General features: G+C 36.2%; 1 protein-coding gene across 3 annotated transcripts in view; it reads left to right on the forward strand.

Moving 5' to 3' along the window:
* Nucleotides 1-20,067, forward strand: part of SEMA3D (semaphorin 3D) — a 217,114-nt gene that overhangs the window by 186,486 nt on the left and 10,561 nt on the right. For all 3 annotated transcript variants that reach the window (XM_024131021.2, XM_024131035.3, XM_024131030.3), the window contains 6 exons: nt 393-615; nt 2,767-2,855; nt 4,685-4,726; nt 7,068-7,225; nt 10,052-10,116; nt 19,376-19,515. In XM_024131021.2, the coding sequence (XP_023986789.1) occupies nt 393-615; nt 2,767-2,855; nt 4,685-4,726; nt 7,068-7,225; nt 10,052-10,116; nt 19,376-19,515 (717 nt within the window). The remainder of the gene's footprint in view (nt 1-392; nt 616-2,766; nt 2,856-4,684; nt 4,727-7,067; nt 7,226-10,051; nt 10,117-19,375; nt 19,516-20,067) is intronic.

The raw sequence follows: 20,067 nt of genomic DNA on the forward strand, positions 1-20,067 counted from the left end.
CACTAATCTGTTCTCTGTATCTTTGAGCTCTTTTGTTTGATTCCACACATAAGTGAGATGATACAGTATTTGTCTTTCTCTGTCTGACTTACTTCACTTAGCATAATGCCCTCAAGGTCCATCCATGTTGCAAATAGTAAGATTTCATTTTTTGTGTGGCTGAATAATATTTCATTGTAATAATTAAGAATATTTTTGAAAGCAAAAACTGGATTTATATACACTCCAGGTAAGCCGCATTTATTTACATCTGTCAATACATGTGATTTCATATCGATCCTGTTGACCATTCCTTTAATATTATCAATGATAAGCCTTAAAAACTTTATTAGAAGTGAAAATTTCTCAGATGTGTGAACAATGCCTTTACTCCCCTCCTCATTTCTTTTCAGTGTCCAAGCAAAACCTATGACCCACTGATTAAATCCACCCGAGATTTTCCAGACGATGTCATCAGTTTCATAAAGCGGCACCCTGTGATGTATAAATCAGTATATCCAGTTGTGGGAGGACCAACATTCAAGCGCATCAATGTGGATTACAGACTGACACAGATTGTGGTGGATCACGTTGTCGCAGAAGATGGCCAGTACGATGTGATGTTTCTTGGAACAGGTATGCTAGAGCCAGGTTATGCCTTCTTTCAAATGAATTTTTCATTATTAGATAAACAAAACAAAAACTTCAAAAAAGTTTACCGGCCAAAATCAAAATGAGTAACTATTAGCTAATACCCAGTCAGTGTTTTTTTTAACTTGCATAACATGTGCTTTTAATTGACGATCATACATATCTCCCAGCCTCCATTAGTGTTATGTGAGATTTCAAAATATACGACTATATTACGACTGCAACGTGCCTGCTACAGATGAGGTGCTCAATACATATTTGTTGAATGACTATGGACTAAAACAAGTAGGTAAAGCAAAGCTTCTCTATTTTCAGACTTCACATTTCCCTCTCTCTACAGAGATATTTGATAATCTTACCCCAAAGGATCCCTTCACCCAGTTTTGAGAATCACTGACTTAGTTGGCTTATGGTGGTTTCAAAAAAGTTAATCATTAATTTGTAAAGAACTTAAAGTAGAAACTACTTGGTGATTATTTTTCCTGTCCTTGAATTTTGTGGATTAAGTATCACTTTCATTATTAGAGCCCATTTTATTTATTTTTTTGACTGCCAACTCAGTAATTATAAAATGACTACCTTTTTTTTTCAAGGGAAAGAAATATTGCTTATTTGGTGCATCTCAAAACAAAAAAAAGTAATATCTAATAATGTCCTGTGAATTGTATTGGCAGTAAAGATAACGTGTATCATTAAAACAAAAGCATTACATCCTAGATAATGTTATGTAATTTGATGGATCACGCATTGCATAAAGAAATAGAAATTTGATGAGTTTTTAAAAAATGGACATTTTTATTGAAATGTTTTTAGGAGTATAAAACAATTTTAGAATAATTTTTTAAAAAAATATATTGGTTTTACAAAAGTTAGGTTTATTAGGAAGCGTCTGTGTGACAGACTCAGGACTTTCAAGAACACCAGTTGTCAAACCTGATTATGTTGCAGATGGCAGTACCAAGGCCCAGGGAAAAAAGTAATACTTTCAAGACTACAGAGATTACTACTGAAGTGTCAAAACATGAAATAATTAGTTTGTCATTAATTCTAATGAGCTTGCCCCTTAATTGCACTGCCCACCCAAAGCTCATTTCTAGTTCTTCAACATTTCAGGGTCAGAAAAGCCATTTAGCCACTAGGTGGTACTACCTAACTTTTACTTAGAAAATTATGAGGCTACTAAGATAGATTGATTTTCAATTATGACATTCAGAAAATATATATTTAATATTTTTCAAAGATCCTAGAGTCATTTAAAAACAAATAATCCAGACTATTTTGTACAAATAGGATATTACCATACATGTTAACCTACTTCAACCTCTGTGCTCAGAAGTTTAAAAGCAACTATTTTAAATTTATTTTTATGTGTAAGTCAGTCTATACATTAATTTCCAAATGGGATTTTTTTCTAAAATGTTCTTTTGATCGTCTTTCTGTAATAACATGCCACCTTGTGGACTGCAATATATGATTAATCTTGTGATAATAGTTTAGTTCTTTTAAATTGAACTAAAATAATTTTAGACAAAATTTTATTTTCTAGATCATTAATTATATTTCTGTAAGTAAAATACATTTTATGAGTGAGCTACTACTTCCCCCACGTAGATAGCTTTAATGATTTATCTTCCATTTGTTAAGATTATTAAAAATATATATATTTATCTTTCATGGTGAACTGGATAAGTACTGAATAAATATTTCTTACATTGAGAGAGAAAATTTGTTAATGTATTTTAACCTTTTAAATTAAGTTCCTGAGAGGCCCGCGTACAGCAAAAATAAATAAATAAATAAATAAATAAATTAAGTTCCAGAAATGTTGTTCCTCTTTTGTTACCCTTTCAACTAATGTTTAAAGGAGACATCTCTATTCCTTGTGTTAGGAATACACTCTGAATGTGTGTCTTTTAATATTTTCTGTGTAAATGTGTTTTATGAGCTGAAAGCTATAGTATTTCAAAAGTGGAGAATCATATACATTAAGCTTCACTTCTCGCATGCTTTGTTTAACCTGATTGCTTGAAAGGCATTGAAAAAAAAATGAGGGGAGCCATGTGAAGGTTGCTAGGAAAATGCTTAACTAAACATTGAAGTAGAAACAACGGGATCATGTGTAATGTATTTTTTCAGACATTGGAACAGTCCTAAAAGTTGTCAGCATTTCAAAGGAGAAGTGGAAAATGGAAGAGGTGGTACTGGAGGAGTTACACATATTCAAGGTAAGACTTAGGCCAGAGTTCCGGGAGAAGCGATGACGAACTTGAGCAGTTCTTATATAGGACATGTTCGTGTCAGTACGTCACCACTCTTTCTGAAGAAGTCTTTGCAATTAGCTTCTTTATTTTTCTTTTCCTTAAGTGAAGGAAAAAGTTTTAAAAGCAACTAAGAATGGGACTCATTTTCCCCTGCAGAAATATCACTGAACTTGGGGCTCCTGGGTTGCCCCTCATGACTGAGTTCTCTAAGCATATGTTCAGACAAATCGCCACTGTAGATGAAAGCCTAGGGTCTCTTTTACTATCCAGATGCTTTTCTACTTTATAAATTTTACTTTTCAATTTTTCCTCAGTTGAATTTAAGGAAACTGGAAGAGTGTATAAATCATGTGTCCCTGCATTTCTGTAAGGAATTTTTTTTAAAGTTGCTTGATAGTAAGTCTTTATGTATGCTAAATTCCCTTCAACCACCAAAAGCGTTAGTAGATCTAAAATAATAGTTCTCCAGATTTGGGGAATGTCCTTAGACTTTTAACAGTACTAAATTTGAATTGTGGCATTCTTTGTAGATCTTCAATGAAATTCACTTTAGAGTTATTTTCTAAAATGAAATTAGAAATAAAATTGCCTTTCTTAGAAGAGCTTTTAAAAAATATGCTGTCTTTTATACCATTTTTGTTGAGACAGTTTATTAAAATAGACTGTTTCCATGTAAACTTCTATTGCCTTAAAAGAGAGTAGAGCTCTCTGCTGAGGGGCTCAAGTTAATTAACGGGCTGGGTTCCGCAGGATGCTGTTTACATTGTGATGATAATAGTGGTCCAGGAGTTAACAAGAACAAGACCTGCTCTCTGGAATCTACCAGAAACAAAGTCGTGGGTAGTTGCTGAGGGAAAAGCCAATGTCAAATATAAGTGCAAACCCAGAGGGCAAAAATAAAGCCCCCATAATACACAGAGGCACATTAGACTAAGTCTACTCAGCGGTTATTACTGACCAAGAGGAATTGTTTGGATTCCACTGTTAAGATTAAATAATGACCCTGTTTGCTAAATTCATAAAAAAAGTTATTGTATAGAACTTTCTCATTTAACATTTCATTTTTTTCATAAATTTTCTTAAAGTTTTAATATCTGCTTGTGTTTATTGCTTAGTAAATATTGGCTGGTGAGAAATGAATAGTCATATATATAGAGAGACACAGACGATAGATTAAAAAAATGTTTAAACATTCCATCCTTTTTAGTTTGGTAGCTTTTGTGTTCATGTTTTAAATTTTGTATTGCACGCATAGAGGCATGTTTTCTACAAATAAAACTTTCATGTCGTGAAACCATGTGCATCGTATCTTGCAGTGTTTTATAAAGAATATGCTCATCCACAAGAAGCACTATAACTTTTTAGAATTTTACTACTTGAACAAGTTTTTGAACTACTGATCTAAGTAAGAGCAGAAAGAGGCAATAAATAATTATGGAGTTGTTCTTGTCAACACTAGTTTGAATTGTATGGAAGCAGTTAAGATAAGCAGAGTCAGAAGAGGGAGAAACCTTGAGGGTAACCAGGAACAATTTTCAATGCAGAGTGTCTCCTCATACATTTAGGTAATTTTTCTTGAATAAGAATTAAAAATAACTATTTTGATAATTTTTATTAAGGTTGAATCACTACACATGGGAAGGAAATAGCAAACGTTAAGATCTTTTTCTCCTCTATATAACAGAGGCTTAAAGTTTACTCCAGTTATCCTTGGTACAAGATAAAACAAAATATTGGCTACTCTCCAAGATTGTTCATGATTATCTTTATTAATAGTTAAATTTTATTTTCAGCATTCATCAATCATCTTGAACATGGAGTTGTCTCTGAAGCAGGTACTTTCTAATTTTTGTGTAAAACTTAGCCACAAAAGAAAGATTGTTTGAATCAAACTTTATTTTAGGGAAAATCCATTGAAACTGGAAGTTAAATTATAAATAGTGTAAAAAGCTTTAGATTATTTGTTTCTTTTACAACTGATTATAGGGCATTGTTTCAGCCTTGCCTTAGGAGACACGGGACCCAATTTCATTAATTGAATAATACATTCTCCCCTTCCTTTGGCTCTTGAAAATTGAACTCACTTTCCTAGTCTCATGAGAATGTCATTCTGTCAAGGCTGTAAAGTAATTCATGTAGAATAGTAGCCCTAAACATTAAAGATGGTTTTTAATCAGCGAGCCTAGGAGTTAGACTATGGACTGCAATGGCAAACAGCCCAATAGTCACATGGAGCTGGAAGGCAAAGGAGCGTGCTAACAAAGTAGAGCAATAATGGAACCATGTTCTAGGGAGACAGAGAGGAGAGGAAGTGGTGTAAAAGGGAGCCAGGGGAGCAGGGAGAGACAGGCAACTCAAGCTATGAAGGATGCTGCAGGTAACCAGATAAATAAAAAGAAGGATGGGATGGGGAAGCATATGCCGAGTAGAAGAGGGGACCATTTGAAAAGGCGTGAAGAGTGAAAGACTAGAACTTATTCTAATAAGTTTGTGTACAATTGGCGCAGAGAGCATACCTGCACTCAAGGGGCAAGGAGGCTAGAAAGGAATCTGGGGAAGTAAGACAGAAGAAGAGTAGACACATCCTTGTATGGATGCCCTCCTGAGAAGTTTAACAAGTTTATCCAAGACAATGAAAACCTTTAAAGATTTTAAGCAGGAGGGTGTCATGATAAGATTTTCCTCTTAGAGAGAGCAGCCTGGTGTGGCAGTGTGGAAGAGGGACTGAGTCCTGGGGTGGAGGTGAGGGTGGAGGTGAGGGTGACCGGAAAACAAGGGTGAAGCCAGCTGAAACAGTAAGGACACTTACAGGTCATCCAGGAAAGAGATGATAAGGACTGAGACAAAGGCAGGGGCAGTGGAGAGGGAGGAGGAAATGGATTTGAGAGTGCTGTGTAAGAGAACAGAGAGATAAGGTGGCAGACGGAGTGAGAGTGAAAGAAGATTCAGAGACAACTCCCAGATTCCTGAGGTGGGTGACTGGGATGGTGTCTCTTGGTCAAGGTAGGGTAGGAAGACTAGATTTAGGGGAATCAGGGTGTGCGTGTCTATGTTGTTTTCAAAGTAACTCTGAGTCTTTGTACAGGAAGAAGAGTAAAGATGAGAATCGCAAAGAGGGAAACCCAATGTTCAATGCAAAGAAAGGAATCATCGAAGGAAACAGAAGTCTTAGGCAGAAATAAAGAGGGAGAACAGGAGAAAGGGAAGAGACTTTCAGGGAGGCTTTAGTCTTACTGGTATCAAATGCTAGAGAATTATATAGTAAAATACTAAACAAAGTCCACATTTAGCCTCCAGGAGGTCTTAAGTGGGTGGTAGGGGTATAAGACAGATTTCTATAGGTGGAGTTCATGTATGTTCTTTGTGCCAATATCTATTTCTCAGATTTTTTTTTTCCTCCATTTAAAGTTTGGCATGTCCACTAGGCTTGACCGTAAGTTACTTGAAGGCACAGACTATGGCTTATTCACTTGCTATCGTCCCTCCCTCTACCTCCACCACATACCCTCAAGTGAATACATGTAGGGAGCAGTGCATTATTTTCAGGACTTATTTTCAAAATGTGATTCTATTTGCTGAGTTGGTCAGTATCCTGCAGGCTTTCACGTGTGATACAGCATCCCACAAACCTCCTTAATACTTTCTTCACAGTGATACCAAATACTTTCTCTCTCACTTATCACTCAGCTTCCTTCAGGGATCCGTACTTCATTAACAAATGAACTGGTTAGTTAAAATTACAGGAAAGTTTTTTATAAACCTCTTTTCAGTCAACTCTTATATAAGAAGCCATGGCAGGAGAAGACCATCAGTGTTGCCTTTAGCATCTGTGCTTGATATAATCTACCAGAGTGTATTTTCAACTACTAAGAAAGAATCTGACATCTTAATTCCTCAGTCTAGCAGCTGGTTTTTGACCTTCTTAAATTACTGCCAAGGTTACTCTAGCTCTCTAGAATGCTGTCCAATTCTGTGTCATCATCTTCAAACCGCCATCCAACCAGGGATAGAAGACTGACTTATCTTACTCTTCCTTATGTTTCTGTGGAAGTGTTTATAACGGGCAGGGCACCCGAGGAGACAAATTTAGGTCTGTGATGTGGTATTCAAAAGAGGGAAGTTCTCAAGACTCGTCTGGAAGATGCTTCTAATGCATTTGTTTTGCCTGATTTGCAGCAACAGTTGTACATTGGTTCCCGAGATGGACTGGCTCAGCTTTCCCTGCACAGATGTGACACTTACGGGAAAGCTTGTGCAGACTGTTGTCTTGCCAGAGACCCCTACTGTGCCTGGGATGGAAATGCATGCTCTCGCTATGCACCCACTTCAAAAAGGTGAGAGGCACATCAAATTAAGATGAAGCCTTGCTTTTCACACAATGAATTATCTCACACGAATACCTTCTCTTGTAGTTTAAAGAGAAAACATATAGAGAACGTGGTCTGTGGTAGGAATATTACAATCTAAATGTTTTAGAGTTTTTCATACAGCTAAATTTTGAAGGAGGATAAAACAGAATGTTCTGAAATCCGGAAATGTGGAAGTCTTACCAAACTAGTTTTGTTTGATGCACAGCAAGCCAAACGTGGAGATGCCAAGATGTGCAGCAGGGAATGGGTTTATTCACAAAGCAGTCAAGCGGGGAGATGGGGAAAACAAGTCTCAAATTCGCCTCCCCAAAGGCGAGGGACTGAGGATACTTACGGGAGACAGCTAACGCGTGGGGAGCCTGGGGAAGGTTAATTGAAGATAAGAAAAAGGTGAGGTAATCATCGTTCTGCGCAGATGAAACTAAGCTACAAACTTCTTCTTGGGATGCCTGCTCTGAGCGTGGAGTTTTTGGCATCTGATGTCAGAAGGTCACTGGACACTCCCACATGCCCAGAGGGAGGGTCAGTGGTCCTAACCAGTCTTAACCGGCTAGAGCTCAAACTGAACACAGCTGACTCCAAGTTCCTAAACAACTTGGGCAAACATCCTGTTTAGGTTACCTGAGGCTTGGAGGACACGCACGTTTTTATAGCAACAATTAAAGTAAGCTTGATTAATGAAGGCAGGTTACAGGTTTCATGGATTTAACTGATGATAACCCTCAGTTTCAGAGCTTTAAAAAATTCTGATAAATTGCTTATATCCTTTTTCTTCATCTTTGTCAAAAAGCATGAAAAGTTTGCTTTCTTTACTACTCGACCTTTTGTATATTCTTCCCTTCTTCCCTTATTTATAAATATGTATATAGTCGTAGTTACTGTTTTACTAATAATGTATAAATATATGTTTTTGTAACTCTGTAGATTATATACAGCCCACAGCACATCCCAGTGATTCTGTATAATTTTGCTTTTACTCCAACTTGACCAATTTCTGCCACCCAGATATGCTTAAATATCCAACTACATCCTGCTGTTTGTAGTTTATTGCTTTATGTGCTCTTAAAAATAATGCTATTCTGGGCCAACAGTACCCAGCTAGGAATTTATTTTACACACACAGGCAAAAAAGTACCACAAATTATATGTTTGATGTTCATTTCAGCACAGTTTTCAATAGCAAAATTATTGGAAACACCCTGAATGCCCATTAATATGACTGATGGTGGCTGAGTATATTAAAATATCATTATTTTAAAGTGTGGTTTATAGTAACACTATTTTCTGAAGTATTGCCCCAAGTATATTTATTTTATTCTATGTAAAATATCAGCAAATTGTATATGGTATTTTTTTTTCATCTTTAGGTCTTAACAAAATAAGATAACAGGTGAGCATATGTTAGTCCCGCTACTACATATGCACTTTTATTTTTTTGAAAGTTTACTGATTTGTCAAATTGCAAATTCTAGTGATCACAGATTGAATGTATAGTACAAAAACAGATACTATTCCAAGACCTTTTTATATTCCCTGAAATCTCTGAATTAAATGTAAGTGGGGAGATACCATTATTTCAAGTTTAAAGTAAAAAGTCACAACATTTTTGTTATAGTTTTTGACAAAGAATATACTCATCCTAGTTAGTCTTTGGGGAGTGCTTTTCTTTTCAAGAACCTAAGAAACAAGAATGCTCATTAGTTGGTAATGAACCTTCAGTTTGATGAATTGATCCTGTTCCTTAAGAAGCCAAGATTTAAAAACATTCTTGACCTTATGTACCTTAAACCATCATAATTTTTTCTTCTTGTATTTCTCAAGACTATATCTCTGATCTTGCAGACAAGCCACTGTGATGTTCTCCCTTACCTAACAATGTCCATGTGAGCCAAAACATGTGTATGATAAATGAATCTTCCACAGGGCTGTCATCTGGTCAGCATTCCCCTTAAGGAACACCCTACATACCACAGAATGTTTACTGTGACATCTAGGATCGCTGATGTGGCAACATAAAATAACCAAAGCAAATGAAACTGTACTCCGAGTGTAAGACTTATTTAACTTAGATGTGGCAGATTTTTACTTTTTTTATGCAGTAGTTACTTTTTCTCTTAAGGAAAATATGTGACAATAATGTACAAGGCCATTATTTTATTATTATCATTATCACTACTCTCAGAGAAACAATGTGAACTATGTGTCAGTAGATGGAAATAACATCTAGCCATTATGCCATATCAAACTTTTACTTCTGTTTCAAATGATATTTATCTCGTTGTTTAATCACATCAATATAATAATGAATCTTCATATGATAAGGCATTTGTATTTGTGTGTACTTTCTTACCCACTAACTAAAGCTCTTTGATATCTTATTACTTTTCCATTGGCTGACTGAGAAAAAGAAGATACAAATAGTTACCCCTATAGGAAGTATATAATAACTGGATTGTATTTATATTCAACCTGTTCTGTTGAATAATTTGTCAAAAGTCAGAGAAAAAGAAAATTGTGGTAGTTAAATAAAATTCAGATCATCTTATTACCCAAACAGGATTTATTCTGAAATAAAATTCAGATCATCTTATTACCAAAACAGGATTTATTCTGTTAGGACTCTACCACTAGTATTATTTGAATTAATGTTAGAGTAATTGGAATATTGACCTGCATTTAAGTTGAGCAGTAAAGCATAATTCTGCTTCTGCTAGAGTTATGAGTGTTAGATGTAGACTTTGTATATCTCAGATATCATGCTTGAAGTTCTATTTAATCCCTTTTGCATAGGCGAGCTAGACGCCAAGATGTGAAGTATGGGGACCCAATCACCCAGTGCTGGGACATAGAAGACAGTAAGTATAGGTTTAATATGCTTTCCTCCCACTGAAAATTTTAAGCCTGGTCTTTGTGTGTCTTTTTTATTATACGAGTTAAAACACCTACTCATTTTGTGTAATGCTTATGTTCTGGAAAAGCAATAGGAAGTTTTATAAATCAACCCCCTGTTCACGTGCCTAAGTGGTAATTCTTGGTTATATTGTTATTTGCTTCATATGGCTTTTAAAATTCCTATACCTTTTTTTTTCTTTTTTAATGCCTTATCCATCCTTGTAAAGTTTGAAACTGCTATTAGAGATAAAGCAGAATATAGTCCAAAACATATGGACATTTAGAGTAAACTCAAAGAGACCCTCCTAGAAAAGTTTGATAAAAGTCTTGGACTTACTAGAAAGAAATTTTAGGTAGCCTGTGCATTATTTGTATTCACTTATTAACTTGTGTATCCATTCAATCAGTAAATATTTATTAAGTGACTTCCATGTGCATGTAATTGTCCCGGATCTACTTTGAGAGAAAAAGCTCCTTAGAGAACTTAAAATTCTTTGGGGAAATGTCATAAGGCACAATTAGTGATGTGGGAGTTTAGCAAAAAAAAGAGGTCACCAGAGGCTGTATTGTTCAGAGAAAATGTCATAGAATGGAAGATCTTGAAAGTCTGAGTGTGAGAAGGGCAGAGTGGAGAATTGAGAGGAAGTCTGTTGAGTGACTCTGATAACAGAGAAAAAAATCTGTAGACGTATATATACCAGAGCTTTAGTTACTTTCCACTCCCAAGCTCTGCCTTCAGATAGAAAATATATGCACACACACACACACACACACACAACTGGAAGAAGAAATGAACTGCCTTTACATCATCATATTGTTAGTAACCACCTACCATCGAATAAACAACCCAGATTTCATAGTCTATAACTGGTGGTCTGGCAGAGTTTTCTTTTTTAAAAACAAAACAATTATTTCTAATTTATAATATCATTCTTCTGAAAAATAAGCTCTGGTCCAGAAGAGTACGTTTGTCTCCTTGTTCTAATGTGTAGGTGACTCACTGTTATGTACGGTGTTTTATTTAGCAATCATTACTGTATGCTATGCACAGTTTTTCACATGTGCACATGAGATTAGGAGGAACTATTTTAGGTATTGAGGATATACTAATGAACATAAAAGAAAACAATCTGTGCATTCATGGATCTTACATTTAAATGTGTGTTAGGGGAGGGAGCAGGCAACAGACATAAAAACAAGTAAAATATATGCCATGTCATATAATGATAAATGTTATAAGGACTTATAAAACACCATTGCTTACTAAGGCACTCACAATTATTGTGTCCACTTCATCACAGCCCATTCTTGTTACAGCCCATTGCACATCTCCTTTTCATCATCACCACTCTAACCCAATATATTTTTTGTCAGGATCACCAGCAGTTTCCTCCTTGCCAAATCCAGTGGCCACTTTTCCGTTCCCATTTTTACTTACTTTCTAGCTCCCTCCTCCGTGGAACACTTTCTTCACTTGGCTCCATGCAGTGATGTGCTGGAGCCAGCTCTTATGGCCCCATGAGAGCTGACTGTGTATTATGTAGGAATTTTGTGAACTGGGTTTTAAACCATTGGTAGCTTGAATCAGCCATGGCAGGAGTGTTTACACCAGGAAAATCGGCAAGCACTACAAATAAGGGCTTTCTGTTTTCAGAGATGGTCTCCCCAGCACCCCTCTGCTTCTTGGCACCACAGGGAAAACTTCTGGTTTTTCTCTTACCTTACAGGTTTCTCCTTCTGAGTGTTCTTAACTTTCCTTTTCATCCTACCATCTAAACATCCAATCTCTGTATATTCACTCCTTAACACCATCCATTTCAATGCTATCAGAGGCAATTTTTTTTTTTAGTTTTTTTTTTTTTAATTGAAGTACAATGTTGATTTACAATGCTGTGTTACTTTCTCGTGTACAGCAAAGTGATTCAGTTATACATACATATTTATTCTTTTTCATATTCTTTTCCTTTATGGTTTACTACAGGATATTGAATATAGTTCCCTGTGCTATACAATGGGACTTGCTGTTTATCCATTCTATATATCATCATTTGCATCTGCTAATACCAAACTCTCAATCCATCCCTTTGCCATCCCCCTCCCCCTTAGCAACCCCAAGTCTGTTCTCTGTTTCTGTTTCACAGATAAGTTCATTTCTGTTGTATTTTAAATTCTACATATAAGTGATATCCTATGGTATTTGTCTTTCTCTTTCTGACTTACTTTGCTTAGTATGATAATCTCTAGGTCCATCCATGTAGCTGCCAATGACATTATTTCATCCCTTTTTATGGCTGAGGAGTACTATTCCATTATATAGATACACCACATCTTCTTTATCCATTCATCTGTCAATGGACATTTAGGTTGCCTCCATGTCTTGGCTATTGTAAATAGTGCTGCTGTGAACATTGGGGTGCGTGTATCTTTTCAAATTATAGTTTCGTCCAGATGTATGCCCAGGAATGGGACTGTAGGATCATATGCCAACTCTATTTTTAGTTTTTTGAGGAACTTCCATTCTGTTCTCCATAGAGGCTGTACCAATTTACATTCCCACCAACAGTGCAGGAGGGTGCCCTTTTTCTACAGCCTCTCCCGCATTTGTTATTTGTAGACTTTTTAATGATGGCCATCATGATGGCTGTTAGGCGGTACACCTCATTGTAGTTTCAATTTGAATTTCTCTAACAATTAGCAATGTTAAGCATCTTTTCATGTGCCTATTGGCCATCTGTACGTCTTCTTTGGAGAAATGTCTATTTAGATCTTCTGCACATTTTTTGATTGGGTTGTTTTTTTGGTTTGTTTGCTGTTGTTATTGAGTTGTATGGGCTGTTTGTATATTTTGGAAATTAAGCCCTTGTTGGTTGCATCATTTGCAAATATCTTCTCCCAGTCCATAGGTTGTCTTTTTGTTTTGTTTATCGTTTTCTTTGCTGTGTAAAAGCTTGTAAGTTTGATTAGGTCCCATTTGTTTATTTTTGCTTTTATTTCTATTGGCTTGGTAGACTGACCTAAGAAAATATTGGTACAATTTATATCAGAGAAATATTTTGCCTACATTCTCTTCTAGGAGTGTCATGGTTTCATGTCTTATACTTAAGTCTTTAAGCCATTTGAGCTTATTTTTGTGTATGGTGTGAGGGTGTGTTCTAACTTCATTGATTTACAAGTGGCTGTCCAACATTCCCAACAACACTTGCTGAAGAGACTGTCTTTTCTCCAGTGTATATTCTTGCCTCCTTTGTCAAAGATTAATTGACCATACATGTGTGGGTTTATTTCTAGGCTCTCTATTCTGTTCCATTGATCCATATGTCTGCTTTTATGACAGTACCATGCTGTTTTGATTAATGTAGCTTTGCAGTATTGTCTGAAGTCTGGGAGGGTTATGCCTTTTGATTGGGTTGTTTTTTTGGTTTGTTTGCTGTTGTTATTGAGTTGTATGGGCTGTTTGTATATTTTGGAAATTAAGCCCTTGTTGGTTGCATCATTTGCAAATATCTTCTCCCAGTCCATAGGTTGTCTTTTTGTTTTGTTTATGGTTTTCTTTGCTGTGTAAAAGCTTGTAAGTTTGATTAGGTCCCATTTGTTTATTTTTGCTTTTATTTCTATTGGCTTGGTAGACTGACCTAAGAAAATATTGGTACAATTTATATCAGAGAAATATTTTGCCTACATTCTCTTCTAGGAGTGTCATGGTTTCATGTCTTATACTTAAGTCTTTAAGCCATTTGAGCTTATTTTTGTGTATGGTGTGAGGGTGTGTTCTAACTTCATTGATTTACAAGTGGCTGTCCAACATTCCCAACAACACTTGCTGAAGAGACTGTCTTTTCTCCAGTGTATATTCTTGCCTCCTTTGTCAAAGATTAATTGACCATACATGTGTGGGTTTATTTCTAGGCTCTCTATTCTGTTCCATTGATCCATATGTCTGCTTTTATGACAGTACCATGCTGTTTTGATTAATGTAGCTTTGCAGTATTGTCTGAAGTCTGGGAGGGTTATGCCTCCTGCTTTGTTCTTTTTCCTCAGGATTGCTTTGGCAGTTCTGGGTCTTTTAAGGTTCCATATACATTTTAGGATTATTGGTTCTAGTTCTGTGAAAAATGTCAGGGGTAATTTAAAAGGGATCTCATTAAATCCGTAGATTGCTTTGTGTAATATGGCCATTTTAACAATATTAATTCTTCCAATCCAAGAGCATGGAATGTTTTTCCATTTCTTTAAATTGTCTTGTTTCCTTTATCAGTGTTTTTTAGTTCTCAGTGTATATATCTTTCACCTCCTCGGTCAGGTTTATTCCTAATTATTTTATTTTTTTTTGATGAGATTTTAAAAGGGATTTTTTTTTTTTCCTTTTTTTTTTTTTCTTTTTTTTTTTTTTTTAACTTTCTCTTTCTGATGCAACCAATATCTGTATGTTGATCTTGTATACTGCTACCTGGCTGAAGTTGTTTATCAATTCTAGTAGTTTTTGTGTGAAGTCTTTAGGGTTTTCTATATATAGTATCATGTCATCTGCATACAATGACAATTTTACCTCTTTTCTTCCAACTTGGATACCTTTTCTTTCTTTTTCTTGTCTGCTTGCTGTGGCTAGGACTTCCAGTGCTATGTTGAACAGGAGTGGTGAGAGTGGGCATCCTTGTCTGGTCTGGATTTCAGCAGGAAGGCTTTCAGCTTTTCACTGTTGAGTGTTATGTTGGCTGTTGGTTTGTCATAAACAGCTTTTGTTACGTTGAGGTATGTTCCCTCTAAACTCACCTTATAAGAGTTTTTATCATGAATGGATGTTGAATTTTATCAAATGCTTTTTCTGCATCTGTTGAGATGTGGTTTTGTTGATCATGTGGTTTTTGTCTTTCTTTTGTTGATTTGGTGTATCACATTAATTTGCTTATGTTGAACCATCCTTGTGACCCTGGGATGAATCCAATTTGGTCATGGTGTATGATCTTTTTTTCGTGTTGTTGGATTTGCTTTGCTAATATTTTGTGGGGAGTTTTTGCATCTATATTCATCAAAGATACTGGCCTGTAATTTTCTTTTTTGGTAGTGTCTTTGTCTCGTTTTGGTGTCAGGGTAATGGTGGCTTCATAGAATGACTTTGGGAGTGTTCCCTCCTCCTCAATCTTTTGGAAGAGTTTGAGAAGGATTGGTATAGTTTCTTCTCTTACTGTTTGGTAGAATTCCCCAGTGAAGCCTTCTGGTCCTGGACTTCTGTTTGCAGGGAGTTAGTTATATTATTTCAGATTCTATTTCACTTCTAGTGATCGGTCTGTTCAAATTGCCTGTTTCCTTTTGATTCAGTTTTGGTAGGCTGTATGTTTCTAGAAACATGCCCATTTCTTCTGGGTTGTCCAGTTTGTTGGCATATAATTGATCATAGTATTCTCTATCAGAGGCAATTTGACTCCCAGATTCATTGTCCAGTTCTGAACTCTCGCCTGTGTGCAAGACTTGTAGGCTCTGTGCCTGCTCAAGAACCCCTCTCATATGCCTAATAAGAATCTCAAATTATACCTGAGAAGGAATTCTTGTCATTGTCTCTAAAACTTATTTGTTCTGCAGGCTTCCCCATATTAATAAATAGCACCACCACTCACCCAACTGCTTTGTCAAAAAGCAGCTAGGAGTCATCTATTTATGCTTCTCTTTCTTCTATATCTTATCACCAGCCTCTCACTACAGACCTTTGGCCCAGTGGTCACAACTGCTACTTCTCTTCACCTCCACAGATACCATCCTAACCAGACCCACCAGAACTCTTCAGTAGCTGCTAAACTGGTCTCCCTGCTTCCATGCTTGCCTCCCTTCAGTCTAGATCCCACTCAGTAGCCAGAGTAACCTCTTTATAAACTTCAGTCATGGGGCTTCTCTGGTGGCGCAGTGCTTAAGAATCTGCCTGCCAATGCAGGGGACACGGGTTTGATCCCTGGTCCAGGAAGATCCCACATGCCACGGAGCAACTGAGCCCGTGCACCACAAATACTGAGCCTGCGCTCTTGAGTCCGCGTGCCACAACTACTGAAGCCTGCGTGCCTAGAACCAGTGCTCTACAACAAGAGAAGCCACCGCAATGGGAAGTCCTCGCACCGCAGCTAAGAGTAGCCCCTGCTCGTCACAACCAGAGAAAGCCCGCGCGCAGCAATGAAGACCCAACGCAGTCAAAAAAAAACCACACTTTAATCATATCTTGTCACTCCCTTACTCAGAATCTTTCACTAGCATCTTAGAGCAATTAGTAAAAACTCCACAGCCTTTACCATGGCCTGCAAGATTCTACCTGATGTGGTTCCTAACACCTTGTCTGATCCTCACATCACGGTGGCATAGCTTGCTCACACGCTTTCTTTTTTTCAAAAGCACCAGTCTGGTTCCTGCCTCAGCCCTGTTTGCATTTGTTTCCTCTGTACCTGAAGAACTCTTCACTTCAGGTGTCTACGTGGCTCCATCTTCACATCATTTAATCCCATGACTGAAATGTTAATTTCTCAGAGACACCCTTCCTGACTAACCTACCTGAAATACCTTTCTTTCCTCCTAACCCTAATTATTCCCTAATCTGCTTTATTTTTACTTGTAATGCGTGACACAGCCAGATACTATATTCTTTATTTATTCATTCACTTGATTATTTTGTCTCTGTCACTGGAATACAAAGGTGGTGAATTTGCCTGTCATAGTCATCAGTATATTTCCTGCACTGAGAGCAATGCCAGTATGGTAGGCATGAAAGAATGTTTGCATAATGCATAGGTAAAAGGAAGGATACCCAGATGGAGAGCACTTGAGCTGTGCCTGAAGGAAACAATCAAATTTTACTAAGTAGATGAAGTAACAACTATTAAAATCAGGAAGAATTCACATAGGTTTTGTTAAGTTTGTGATGATCCCTCTGTTACTGTCTAGAGTTCATAGGTGCTAAGGAGCTATTTCATATTACTAAGAAAAGTTGTTTTTACAAATAAAAGTAATTTATACCTGTTTGGTGACTGATTGGAATAGGAGAAGCCAGAGACAGAGAATCAATTGTGAGAATTAAAGTAGACATTATGAGGGTATTTACAAACTAAGCGTTTTCGATCTTAGGGGAGAGAAAGGGTCACATTTGAACACTTGTTTCTGGTAAAGAAGAAAGGAGATGACTTGCTTATAACCCACCATAAATATGTGTTACATTGACTTGGTCAAGTCTTGAATAACTGGCCAATAGCTGTTTTGTTTCTTCCTTCCTTCCTTTGTTCATTAATTGTTATATACGGCGATACTGCGTGATTATTAATGATATAAAATCAGTAATTCATGTAGATGAACTGTGTGTGTTTAACAATGTTAAACACATATAATCTTGCTGCAGTGACTTCAGTGACATGTCGTATGTGTATTCTAAAGAAATATTCCAGATATTTCTCTATGAAAAAAAATTTTTGCCTGCAACCTGGAAGATTAAAATATTATCTTTAAAATTATTTTATACTCAATGAGAAGATATTCTGTTATTTAAAAACATTATTGTATACAACTTTTGCACTTTTAAAAATGGATAGTAACAGAACATTATATATAGTATGTATGTATATATGTGTGTGTGTGTATGTGTATATATATACATACATACATATAGGTTTAAATTTAAAAAGAGAAAATTTAAAACTCAGAGATAAAACAAACATTATTGGAAGAAACAATAAATTAATTTCCAGTCAAACTGATGTAGGGATGACTTTGTTTCAAAGGATCACTGTTTCTACTGATTTGAAGATGGATTTCTTATAATCAGCTCACTATTTCACTTTTCCAGTTGATTTCACTAATTTATCTTTCACTGAATTGACCAATTCTTTGGTTGAATCCGTCTAATTGAGTTTCTCCCAAGCCCTTGCCCCATCACCTGAACAATCAGCCTGCATCCTCCCTGCTTTGTTCATGAACTCCCTTTGCTCAGGAAAATGGTATCTGTTACTATGAAGTAATGCGTGTCTTTCTCTTCCGTGATCGGCACTGGTGAGCTTCCTGTGCATTAGGAATTTATTAGCTGTGAAAATCGTGGCTATAATCTGTTAAATTGCCAGAAGAGAGTGGATAGATTACAGATTTCAAGTGGAATCCACACATTTTGAAGGTTAGGTAAGGTTAATTCATAATGGGGTCAGCATGTTTGACTTAATCATTGCTGGTAAGACACAAATAAGTTCAAAAGAAGTTTCTTGAAAAGAAGCCTAACTATTGGATGCATGTGCATTCATGCCATTTGCTGATAATTCTGCGTGCTTAGGTTTAGGATTCACTTAGGCCCCTTAAGCCTTACTCTGGTTTATGCCTAAAATGCTAAGTAGGCCCATCTGCAGAATTGAGACATCTGAATATACGATGAAAAAGTGTATGTTTGGGCCAAGCTGAGAAGCCGTCATTTTTTATTTGATCAAATCTGAGCTACAGATCTTAGATCACACATGGGACACAGCCTTTGGCTACTATGGAAGGAATGTATTTCAGATGGTGCAGTTGATTTATGAGAATAAGGTGTCTGAGACACTGATCCTTTAGCCTCCCATTAACTATCTATCTTATAGCAAATGCATGTTGGGCTATAATATCCCTCTTTGAATAAAAGAGAACATTTTTTGGTAGGTAGTACAGATAAGGTCCTGATTCTGAGTATTAGAGCATCTAACTTATTAGCATCATCATAGAGTTTCATTAAGTATAGAGCCCTGCACTTACTTTTCTGAGATCAAAATGTCATATGGTCATAACATATGGTTATATGGTCAGCTCTGTGGACCAAATCATAATAGACTTTCTCTTTAGAGATAAGATAAATTGCTCTTCAGAAATAATCTGCAGAATTAGTTATATTTTATATAAATTAAAAGGCATTAAAGCATTAAAAGATGTTGAAGTTTATTCAGTTCAGCTCAGAGAGGCTCAGTGTTTAAAGTTAGATCTTGTGAATTCTTTTTAAAAAAAAAATTGCAAAAAGTTAATATATTGATGAAAGAGTAAAAATTGCAGTGCAGGGATAGAGTTTTAAAAATCAATCTATTAGATAGTATTTTACTCTCAAGTTACAACATTATAACATGAATTTCCTTTCTCTTTAATAACGTGTATGAATCTTTCCTCCATGGCATCTGTTCTAAATCAGTCTATTTTCCCATTGCTTTTAAAATCGTGTCAAGGTTAATCTCCTATTCCATGTTTGCTTTCCAGGCATTAGTCATGAAGCTGCTGATGAAAAGGTGATTTTTGGCATTGAATTTAATTCAACCTTTCTGGAATGTATACCTAAATCCCAACAAGCATCTATTAAGTGGTATATCCAGCGGTCAGGAGACGAATATAGAGAGGAGGTAAGTTATAGTCATCAAAGAATGCTCACCTTGAGGGAAACAGTGTAAAACTTAAGTCAAGTTTAGGTTGTGAGAGGAGATGTTCAACTTTTAGTGCCAAGTGGAGCTCTTATCACTACTTGACAACAAGGAAAATAAAATTTTATACTCTCTAGCACCCAAGGTAACAATGTCTTTGAGATATGAATAGGCCAATTTAATGCAAATGTGTTAATAAATACATTTAAAAGCAAACTGAATTTAAAAAATTTACAGGATTCTTCTTCTACTTTTTATTTTTCACTGTTGGTCTATATTTTAGAATAATTCCCTGACCAAGAACAAGACTTGATAGCACAAGTCACAATAGCACAATGACTAAATTCTAACTCTCACTGTGTTCAGTTTAGATCATAAAATAAAACATGTCCAGTGTGTACAGAAATGGAAATATCTATCTTATCATATCATAGGAGCAAGTTGGATAAGTATCTGGACATCTGTACCTTTGCACTCTAGTATATTAAAATTAAATCAACAGAGGGAAAAGTAATATGGATGCTCTACTCGTCT

The sequence above is a fragment of the Physeter macrocephalus genome, chromosome 5 (assembly GCF_002837175.3).
Source record: "Physeter macrocephalus isolate SW-GA chromosome 5, ASM283717v5, whole genome shotgun sequence".
In the NCBI taxonomy this organism is placed as follows: domain Eukaryota; kingdom Metazoa; phylum Chordata; class Mammalia; order Artiodactyla; family Physeteridae; genus Physeter; species Physeter macrocephalus.